The sequence below is a fragment of the Ixodes scapularis genome, unplaced genomic scaffold (genome assembly GCF_016920785.2).
Source record: "Ixodes scapularis isolate PalLabHiFi unplaced genomic scaffold, ASM1692078v2 PGA_scaffold2__306_contigs__length_199485367, whole genome shotgun sequence".
Taxonomy (NCBI): Eukaryota; Metazoa; Arthropoda; class Arachnida; order Ixodida; family Ixodidae; genus Ixodes; species Ixodes scapularis.
The window spans coordinates 196045548-196056945 of NW_024609857.1; the positions used below are offsets into that span (position 1 = coordinate 196045548).

General features: G+C 48.5%; 1 protein-coding gene across 1 annotated transcript in view; it reads right to left on the reverse strand.

Annotated features, from left to right (window-relative positions):
* The window catches only part of LOC115312425, a 55734-nt gene extending 44520 nt beyond the window's left edge, over positions 1-11214 (reverse strand). The window contains exons 1-2 of the mRNA XM_042292132.1: positions 6846-11214; positions 6713-6811 (exon numbers count right to left, since the gene is read on the reverse strand). Coding sequence (XP_042148066.1) covers positions 6713-6811; positions 6846-6978 — 232 coding nt within the window. The 5' untranslated portion in view covers positions 6979-11214. The remainder of the gene's footprint in view (positions 1-6712; positions 6812-6845) is intronic.
* Between the last annotated feature and the right edge of the window lie 184 nt (positions 11215-11398).

Genomic DNA, 11398 nt, shown 5'->3' on the forward strand with positions numbered 1-11398 from the left:
GTGGGGATAGTCTGCAGCGTCCGTGTACACGACGCCCTCAAGCTGGCCGTATTGTTTGTGGAGTGCCGTTATTCGAGCTCTCCTGCGGTCTGGGTGGTGTTCCAGTGCATGTTTTTGGGAAGCGGAAGAATGTGGAGATTGGCTCTGATGGCATGTGGAAGCGTGTGTTTCGGGCTTGATGAGCTCTCGTGATGAATGCCTAGTTTCTGTAGAATGGCTCTACCTGTATGTGTGAGACGTGTGTATTGCGAGATGTCTCTCGATCATCTACCGTGTTGTGCAATCCTAGGGTTAGCAACTTATCGGTAGAGGTGGTGGGGGGGGAGGCCCAACGCCGTTTTGTAAGCCCCCCTGATGATGCGATTGAGTTTATCGCGTTCAAGTTTCAGTGGTCTCATGTATGGAGCCGCATACGTCACTCTGCTAATGACGAAGGCCTGGATCAGCCGGAGCAGATCTGCTTCCCCCATCCCAGAGTGACGGTTGGCTGTGCGGAGTATAAGACGCGATGTCTGCTGAGTGGCTAACTCTAGCCTTCTAATATCTGTTCGGTGTTGTGACCGTTGGATTGAAAGGTCATTCCTAGTATTCGAATGTTATATCTCTCGCTGGAAGGGTTTCCCCCTCAAGCGTGAGCTCCATCCTGTATGGTGGGGGTTTTGTCGTGTTCTTGCGAAGCCCGCTGGGCCGCACGATCATGTATTCCGACTTCTCCGGGGAGCACGCTGTTATATATTGATTGTTATCGATTGAATCAGACCCAGACCCATGGATTCAGACGGGCCGCCAACATGTGTGTGTCCCACACAGCTAGGCCTGACTTTTATTCACGAGGGCAAACCGCCACTAAGAGGGCGCCACTAACATCTCGATATATATATAACACGCCGCCACACAAGTAACAAATGCACAAAAATAAAATGTCCGACTGGGTTTAGTACAAGAACCTTGACGGAATCTTCACAGGTCTTCCTGAGCGAGTCTGGCGGGGTTGAGCTTGTGGTGGCGAGTCTGTTGCATTGGACTGACGAAGGGAGGTGCTGGCAGTGGGCGAGGAGTCTAGAGGATAGTAGTCCTCAGCCGTCAGTCGGGGTTTCTCGGGTCAGCTTTCCGGTTGGGCTTGGACTCTCTGGAGTCGATTCTCACACGAAGGTGATGGCGGTTACGTGCGTAGCTCTGGCCATCTGGCGATGTCACCTGGTATCTTCGTGGAGCTGGACCCACCTGTGTCACAACTGCTTTTCTCCAACTTTTTCCATGCCAAAACCAAACTGGCTGGTTCTTCTGAAAAGGAGGCATCTCTTTCGCATGTTGATCCGCATGTTTATGCTGTGCACGCTGCCTTGCTTGAAGCTGCTTGGAGAATGACTTGTGTGGATAGTGTGGCAGCAAGCTGCTTGGACAGGCTGGTAATAAAGTCCTTATTCTTCTTCCCATCAACATTTCTGCCGGAGATGGAAGGCCGTTACTTGGCGTTGCTCTGTAGGTCATCAACACTAGTGCCAAGTCCTTTCCTTCAGAGAGAGCCTTAGTCATTGTGGCCTTGATGGTTTGTATTGTCCTTTCTGCTTGTCCATTGGACCTCGGAAAGAGTGGTGACGATGGGTTGTGGACGATATCCCACTCCTTGTTGAAGCTTCTATACTCCACAGAATCAAATGGGGGGCCTTGGTCACTGACAACTTCACTTGGTATGCCGTGGCACGCATAGAGCTCCTTGAGCACTGATATAAGAGCAGATGCCGTTGTAGTCGACATTTTCTTGACTTCCACAAACTTCGAGTAATAATCTCCCAGGCGAAAATCGGTCCACTTCCAGCTGGATTATGGAACTGGAAATGAGGCAGTCTAGCTGGATTCCAGCTGGGTCCAGCTGGATTCCAGCTGGGTCCAGCTTGAATCCAGCTGGACTGCCTCATTTCCAGTTCCATAATCCAGCTGGAAGTGGACTGATTTTCGCCTGGGCTACCACAAGCAAATAAGTGGTGCCACCGTGGTAGAAGAAATCCATGGCTACTTTCTCCCATGGGCGTATTGGCAAGTCTCGGTCAAGAAGTGGTTCTCTTTGACTTGCTCTTTGGTGGCATTGACAAACTTCACAGCTGCTGATCAGCTCCTCGATGTCCTGGTTTATCCTAGGCCAGAAGACGCTTTGGGAAGCCAGGTTTTTGCATGCGACAATGCCGCGATGGGTCATGTGAAGTCTTGAGAGCACATCCTTCTTGCATGCTTCTGGCACTACTAGTCGTTCGCCATAGCAGACGAAGCCATCGGTTATGTAGAGCTCACTTCTTCTTGAGTAGAAGGGTCTGACTGACGGGTGGACCTTTGAGATTTTATTTGGCCAACCGTGTTCGATGTAGGTTGTTACACGCTTCAAGACCTCATCTGCTGCCGTGCTAGCTTGGATTTCAGCCAGCTTTGCTGTGGATTGCGCGAACCAATGTGCAGACCAGGACACCATGTTCCTCGTCTACTGTCTTGATGGTCTGCGCTGGATTAGGTGCACGAGACAGTGTGTCAGCAACTGTCAAGTGTTTTCCAGGCACATGGACTAGCTTCACCGTGAAACGCTGGATACGAAGGAGCAAGCGTTGGAGTCTGGGGGAGATTTTGTAGAATTCCTTTTGGTGCAAGCCGATGAGGGGCTTGTGATCAGTCTCCACCACGACGCTTCGACCACAGATGTAGTAGTAGAACTGCTCACACGCAAACACTATGGCCAACAGTTCCTTTTCTATTTGCGCGTAGCGCTGCTGTGCCGGCGTTAGTGCTGCTGATGCGTATGCCACTGGATGTCCGTCCTGCAGAAGGATGCTGCCAATTCCATACGAGCTGGCGTCGGTTGATATCACAATTGGTCGCGAAGCATTAAAGTAATGCAACACTGGAGCAGTGGTCAGGTTGTCTTTGATCTCGTTGAATGCATTGGACATCTCGCGAGTCCAGTGCCATGCCACGTCGGACTTCAGGAGCTCACGCAGAGGTTGCGTCTTTGTTGAGAAGTTTGGAATAAACTTCATAAGGTATGTTGCCATTCCGAGAAATCGCAGGAGCTCTGCCTTGTCATTTGGTGGTTGTAAGGCCTGGATTGCCTTTACCTTTTCAGGGTCAGGAGCAATGCCTTCTTGGGTAAGCTGGTGACCAAGGTACCCAGTTAAAAATACCCATTGGGTCCAGTTGGTTTTTCCAATTGGCACCAGTTGGCATAACCATCTGTGTTTTCGGACTACCAACTGGAAAAATACCAATTGGTATTTGTCCAATTGGAAATAAACCCACTGGCATTTTACCAACTGGAACCATTACCAGTTGGTACTATTCCAGTTGGAACTGTAACCATCTGTGTTTTCGGACTCCCAACTGGAGAAATACCCATTGGCATTTTTTTTCAATTGGAACCGTAACCAATTGGTACTATTCCGATTGGAACCATAACCATCTGTTTTCGGACTCCCAATTATAAAAATACCAATTAGCATTTTCCCTATTAGAAGTGTAACAAGTTGTGTTTAGCTACCATTCATTACAAATCTTGAAGCAAGGACAAGCAATTAGCTTAACTGAACATTCATTGTATGCACAGGATGCAGAACAGTGAAGAGTATATGTCAAATGAAAGCTTTATTTTGACTAGCAGGATACCTAAATATTACAAATTGAACGTTGAGACCAATGTTTCGCGGAACTTGGATGCAGTTGATGACAGGATCGCCATCTCATTCCTGCTCAGCTCTGCCTCCTGCATGTCAAACATTTGTACCAGTTAAGTTGCATATCTAAGAAGCATTGTGAAAGAATGTAGCAAAGTCTAGACCTACAACAAATGGGTAAACACTTGGCTCACATGAGGTCAAAGTTGTATGATGCTCGACGCGTCATTAAGGGGGCAGTACAACAAGCCTTGTACTTTCAGTAAATACAGCTTTTGATTATTCATTGACATTCACAACCTATAAAACACATAGATTTTCTATCCACGCATGGCAGTTGCAGAAGAAAAAAAAAACTACCAGCGTTTACCTCCTAAACTCGCAGACAGAGTCAGTGACCACATGATCTGAAGCTGATTACATGCCACTAATGTTTATCATACCCACACGCTCTGGTTGGCAAAGCACAGCACACACAATGAATTCCACAGATTGCTAAGGTTCGGCTACTCCTGTCGTCGCAGTAACTGAGCACCAGCCACTACTTGAGTGCGTGTCGAGGTATTGTCTTAAGCTCAAATAGAATGCTCACGCTGTGCTCATGTTCACTGTAAGAGCCACACTTGAATATTGTCACCGTGGGTATCACAAAGCTTTATGGCAAACTCCTGAGGATTGATGTTGTTGAGTGTGACGACAACACTATCCCCGCAACCAAAGGAGAGAATGAAAAGAGGTATTCGCTTTTACTCTTTAAATTATGCGGCAAAAGAGAAGCTCCCTGGTCAGTGGCATTGCGTGCGAGTATTTCGGGTCCCACTGGTGCCAGTAAGCTTGTGTAGAGTGAGAAACATTCAACATAACATTGTTACACGGCTCCTTCAAGTACAGCGTTCCCCCCAAATGTAGCGTCAGCGGTTTGAAACCAAATGCCAAAGTTTCAGAACTAATTTATCTCAATTAAAAGTTATAACTGATTTTCAAAAAAATATTACGAAAACGGGGCCCATTTTCGGTAACTGGCACCATTCAACTCCATGTATTCGAGAGCTGTTAGCCACCATTTTCCCACTAAAAGTGACACCTGTACTTCATTTTCCCACTGAAATTGACACCTACTCCATTTTTCACTGAAAACTGAAACCTTTACTTCATTAACAATGCACTCAAGATTATTAGCTAGTAACTGCTCACACCACAATTACAACTTCTGAAAGCATGACACTTAATGTGTTCACTCTGTCTAATACAAAAAGTAAATTAAGACATAACCTCAAAAGCAAATTATGGATATTAAGGTAAACTGTGGCAAGTCAGTGCTTTCAGGAGGAATCCATAGTTTCTTTTTTAGAAGCGCCTAAAACACTTTTTTTTTTCACTGACATTTCATTACACTGGGTAACAAAGACTTTCAAGTGGACAGCTCAAAAGAATCTGTTTTGTAGAACTTCATTCATTCAGGCTCCTACCCTGCACTGACCATATAGCTAGGAGTGTCTCAGGATATTTATTAATCAGAAATCGCCTATTTGCAATGCAGCAAGCATCAAGAAAAGAAACAAAGAAGTTTCCTTACCTTGCGCCTTTAACTTTGTTATCCATCCTTCGCGCTCCAACGAGGCGGCAGGCCAAATAAAGTAATTATAACCACACTACTCAGCACTCGCAGCAATAAAACATGACTTGTTGAATCTCTACTGTAACCATGCAACAGATGTTGTGCGTGCCATCGGTAAGATTGGAGCCATGTGCGCATAGAGATCACCACTGATCTCGATGACAATGGACCTTTTCCGAGAAGCGTTCTGCGCACGCGCGAGCGCCCGATGCCAAGCGGTGGAAGTCGGCACGAAAAAATCGAGGAAATTCGGAATGAGGCTGTAAATCGACGAGTAGAACACGTAATTGCAGCATATATATAATTGTGTTACACAAAAAAAGAAAGTGGACGGAAAGAAAAACACGACGTTTGGGTGGACGCTACGGATTTCCTTCTTTAAAGTCGCGCTAGGCCAACGTTGCGCTAGGCCTACCTCGTTGCATTGGGCACGCGACGCTGCTCAGAGAGCGAAGCAACTGGTAACATAGCTCCCATTATTGATTGGTAGCGCAGGTCACTTCCTCGATTTTTTAGTTCGCGCAGCCACCGCCTGGTGCCGTCGGTATATGGAAAAGGTCCATTGCTGGATCGCGCTTGCCGCTCCCGCAAGTGAAGCCACCGGACTTCACTCGCTTGGGATACGATTTGCCGTTTTTGCTAGCCTTTGCTGCGGTTTTCCAGCGTGCTGTGGACACGTTTTCTACTCGTTCGTCGTCATTCGCCGAAGAAGTTTTTTGAAGACTCTGTGTATTGTTGAGACTTGCCGTCGTGAACACGTGGAAAATTTTACGAAAGTGCATTGTCGCAGGAAAAAGGCACAACGCGTCGAAAGGAAGGGCTGGCGGCGTGTTCAAAGCTTCCTTGGCACGCCGAAGTGCCGTGTCTCTGTGCCTTCGCGTCGGTTCTTGGTCGGTATCCAAGCGTGCGAAGGCACAGAGACACGGCACTTCGGCGTGCCAAGGAAGCTTTGAACACGCCGCCAGCCCTTCCTTTCGACGCGTTGTGCCTTTTTCCTGCGACACTGCACTTTCGTAAAATTTTCCACGTGTTCACAACGGCAAGTCTCAACAATACACAGAGTCTTCAAAAAACTTCTTCGTCGAATGACGACGAACGAGTAGAAAACGTGTCCACAGCACGCTGGAAAACCGCAGCAAAGGCTAGCAAAAACGGCAAATCGTATCCCAAGCGAGTGAAGTCCGGTGGCTTCACTTGCGCTGCAGCGAACAAGCGGGGAAGCGCGATCCAGCAATTGTCATAAAGATCAGTGGAGATCACACGCGGTCCGCGGACGCCATCTTTGTTTGCCCAGTGTGCACAGATGCTTCCAACGATTCCCGCCGATTTTAGGGGGAAAAAAAGTTTACACGCGATATTTAAGAAATCGATTACAACACAACACAATTCGGCGTGCAGATGACGAATATGTTTTGCTCCGGGTATTTTCGGAGCAACTCACGGGCTGGTGGTAGGTCAGCGGGGATGCTGCTGCGGGCTCCATCCAGAATCTGGATATCAGACCAGCTTGCGGTGTTGAAACCTCCGCGCGGGCGGACGACGATTTTATGGTCACCCTTTGGCAGGGGCGGGGGTGGAGGTCTCTTCATGCGCTGCGACGTGGCCTTCGCTGCGCCATTGTGAGGCCGCGTTGCCGCGGGCCTCGTGGCGGGGGCTTCGAGACGCTTCTCCTTGGCTTGTTGGCGGCGGGTTTGTGTGGGGAACCATCCGCCAGCCTCGAACTCCTCGGGGGTGATTTCCGTGCCTTCTACAGAGTTTGGGGCTTGTTGGAAGACCGCCGAAGCGGCCTCTCTGGGTGTTACGAGACTCGAGCGAGCCGACGGCGGACGTGCAGCGGCGAGCCGACAGAGCAGGGCGGTGTTTATCCGAGAAGCACGTTCTCCTCCGAGGTTTTCGGATCCCGGAGAAGTCGACCGTTCTCTACGCTGCCTGGAACGCGTCTCTATATCTCTGGGGTCGTCAATTTACCATCCGCACCAACCACCAAGCTCTTGTAGCCCTAATGTCTACCCAAGGGACAGGAGTCCGTCCACACCGTATCAGCCGATGGACGGCGAGGCTTTTCAACTACAACTTTTTCATTGAGTATCGCAAAGGCAGTGACAACCTCATTGCAGACGCTCTCCTCGTCTACCTGTGTCCGACACTGAAGATGGCACGATGTTCAAGGAAGAGGCTGTTTCGATTGTTTGTGCTTCGCTCAACCAGAAAGATTTCCAAGAGGCTACGTCAAGAGATCCGGTGCTCTCAAGGGTCATGACCTATATCTCCTTTACATGGTCCTCTGAAAACCAGTAGCCTTCCAAATTCAAGCAGTTCTACGTTGTTCGTGATCAGCTCTCCGAGATCGACGGACTTTTGTTCCAAAGAGAAAGGATTGTCGTTCCGTCTAGCTTGCGCCACCACGTCATCGAGATTGGCCATGAGACTCACCAAGGGATAACGAGGACCACGAGCCTTATTAAGGACCTCTACCGGTGGCGTCACATCAATCAATACATCAAACAATTCGTTCAGAATTGTAGTTTGTCAAGCGACGGCCAAGCCTGACAAGGCATCCCCTGCAGCCTGTCGAGTTTCCCTCTCGTCCATGGACGAAGTTGGGAATGGACATCAATGGCCCTTCCGAACGTGCTCCGCCTAACGAACGTTTTTTTATAACTTTGATTGACTACCACAGCAAGTGGCCGGAGGTGGCTGTGGTTCAGAGCGTAACAACTGCTTCAGTGATTGATTTTCTGCGGTCCATATCCTCGCCCAGGAGGGACTTCCAGAAGAAATCACCACGAACAATGGTCCACAGTTTACTTCAAGGGAGTTTGCAGAGTTCTTGAAAACGCATGGCATAAGGCATGTGAAGTCGTCCCTCTACCACCCTCAGGCGAATGGGCAGGTAGAAAGATTTAACCGCATTCTGAAGTCAATCGTACAGTTAGCTTTGGTACATCGTCGTTCAGTATTTGGGCGTCTACCGTAACACTCGCCATGCTGCTACAGGAGAAACTCCTGCGTTCCTTTTGCACGGTCGAAATCACCGCACACGCCTGCATCTCACAGGTCGAGCAACTCCCGAATCTCGTCATCATAGAACCACAGTTCAACAACAGCTCCCTACGTTGGTTAAGAGCTACCTGGAGAAGATGAAAAAGTATTCTGACTCACGGCGTGCCGTGAAACAACCATCTTTTACCCCTGGACACACAGTGAAGGTCTTTAAGCCAAGACACAAAGGAAAACTTCAAATGAAGTACTCATCGCCACAAAGGATTTACCGGCAAGCTGGTCCGGCAACGTGCACGTTGATGGAACAACTGGGAATGCAGAAAAATTAATGTACAACGTTGCATCCTCAAAGGGCCTGTTTCCTGCGATTCCTACCCCAGTTCCAGTATAAACATTCCTGGAATCTTTCCACCTCCTGTACCCGAGCCTGCAGTAACAGGTCCCCGAAAACCGACCTCCATGGTACTATACTCCGTTCCACCTTCAGTCCGAGCGCAGTGGATGCCACGAGCCATCCCAGCCGATCCAGCGCCGGGAGAAAGTCGCGTGACCTGCCGGTAAGGCGGGGCGACGCAGGGAGCTCAAGGTCGCATGACACTCCCTCAACGCCGCATTGGCTGGGATGGCTCCTAGCGTCCGCTGTGCTCGGACGGAAGGTGAAACGGAGTATAGACCCTCCCGGTCCCAAGCATCCAGATGATTCGAAACAGAGTACAAAGGATGCTCGTGGGCCAGAGTCAGTCCCGTGTCCAGTTCCCCCGGACATCTCCGAGGCCGCAACTCCCATAGTCACGCCTCCCTTCAGTCCCGCGTCCAGTTGCACAGAGACTGCGATTTCTGGTGTTTCGCTACCACACCGCAGTTCGGCATCGACCGACGTGGAGGCGGCGTCCGAGGCTTTTCTTCAGCTTGGTCAGCCTCTGACAAGCCGAGAATCTTCACCTCAGCCAGGGATTTCTCGACAAGACTCTGCTACTCCAGTACTTCAGCGTCGCCCGACCCGAACCAAGCGGTTGCCAGAACTATTAAAAGATTACGTTTTGCTTTTGTGCGAGTCAAACCCTAACCTAAAAAGACTAACATCAGGGACGTGTGTATGTGTGTGTTTTTTGTTTCGTTATGTATTTACGTGGCATAATTTTTGCTCAGGACGCATCAAACTATTTTGGCAATGGGCCACGAACTATGACAGTGCTTTGATGAACTTTTTTTTCTCTTCATTATGTATGTAGAATGTTTTCTCTTCATTATGTATGTATCTTTGAATTTTTTTGCCTTTTCGATTTATACCAGTAGTCAGGAGGGAGACAGGATGTCTGCGTATGTTTTTTTAAATTATCATTTCGTCTAATTTTCTGAGGGAAGAATGTTGTGATTAAAATTTACTGTATCGCGTATGTGGGCGGCGAGCTCGTGATATGAGCCGCCCACCCTGTGCATGGGATACCAGATAACGAAGGAGTCTTGTTCTGAGCCCGACTGAGAGAGACGTCGTTTCCTTCACCGGCGGGTCCCAGCTTTGGACTACGCCATGACCCACGCGAGGTAGTCCAAGCATGCAAGCCCTCATCATCAGACGAGGCGGCCATGACCAGGCCTCCTAGACACAACAAAAACCCTGGACGCCATTTCACGGTCATTGGTAAGCTGGAAGGCACAGTCCAGACAAGGCACTCCCACAACGTGGTTCCAGCCTGTGGAGAGGCACAGGTGGGGTTCCAGAGGGAGCCTGTCAAGAAGAGTGCCTTATGTACAGACCTCTTAGGAATTGGAATATTATGCAGAAAAAGCATAATTTGATATGCTATGCCTCCCTGTACAATACAAATATAATGATCAAAACATTGCAGTTATTTCACCATTCTAAGAAAACTATCTGAAAATATGTCAAACACAGATATGATTTCCACCAGGGTACTTGGCCACAGAACCAAAGTTTCGACAACAACATATGTATAAATCACTGTGCCAAAAGCTTTTGACATACCAAAACACATGTTATCAACTTGCCCCGTTTCTCAAATAAAAAAGATGACAGTCAGTCAATTAGTCCCACTTGAGATGATGCATTTTTTTCTGCGAAAGACCTGAAAAAACAACTACCGAAAAATTTTGAGATGCCCCACCCCCGAAAGATAGCCCGCACCCTATTTTTGTCTCGATTTACTATATTTTTTGAAACACTGAAAGATATAGCCCCCTTTTAGTAATAGTAGTGTGGGGATCAATGATGGCCTCGGCGTAAATGCAGCTAGTCAGCGTGGACAGTCATTATTGTTTCGTTGCTCCTCGCCACCATAACCCAGACCCAAAAATAGCAATTTTTTTTTGTGCTTTTTTTGATTGTACACTGAAAGTTAGCCCACTCTATATTTTCACCCAATTTGCTCTCAATGTTAAGTGGGCTATCTCGGGATTTTACGGTAGGCAAGTTCACGAAACGTTCGTCCTCAAAACAAGGGGCGCCGATAAGCCATCCGAGGTCCTGTTAGATAAGGAAATGTTATTCTTAGAGAGTGGAATGGCTGGAAGTGACTTTGTTTTATTAAGGTCTTCAAGTCAGTGCGGTTTCTAATAAACTTTCAGTTGCAAGTGCGCTCCGTGCTGTTGTTCCCTTTGTCCCTGTCCTTCGGCACCTCCATCTTGTCATGAACCAACTGTTGTTGCAATTCATTTATTGTACAATGGGCCACTTGATGTGTTCCCCGTAAGAATTTCCAGTCCACTCTCACTCCCGGTAAACTTAAGGCCATTTCATACTGCCGTACTAGTGTGTACGTCTATGACATCCGCACTGGACACCTACCACCACAAGTGTTGACGCTCTTTCCATACCAAATGTCTGCACAACCTCATCAGGAACATCCGAGACTTAGAAACAAGTGTAACGATACTGACACTGCCTCAAGGTGTCGCGCTCCGCGAGGGCTCCAGAGCAACCAGCGGCTGAGCTAAGTTTTGCCTCCCATTTACTGAGTGCCGAGCAGATGACAAAGTTCTTGTGGCGGCGGCAGCTCGCCGGGCCGCCGAAAAAGCGACCGACCAGCAAGATGAAGCAAAGAGGGGTTACCTTGCTTGGTGGAGCGACATTGCCCGAAGACATCGAGGCCACACTGGAAAAGAT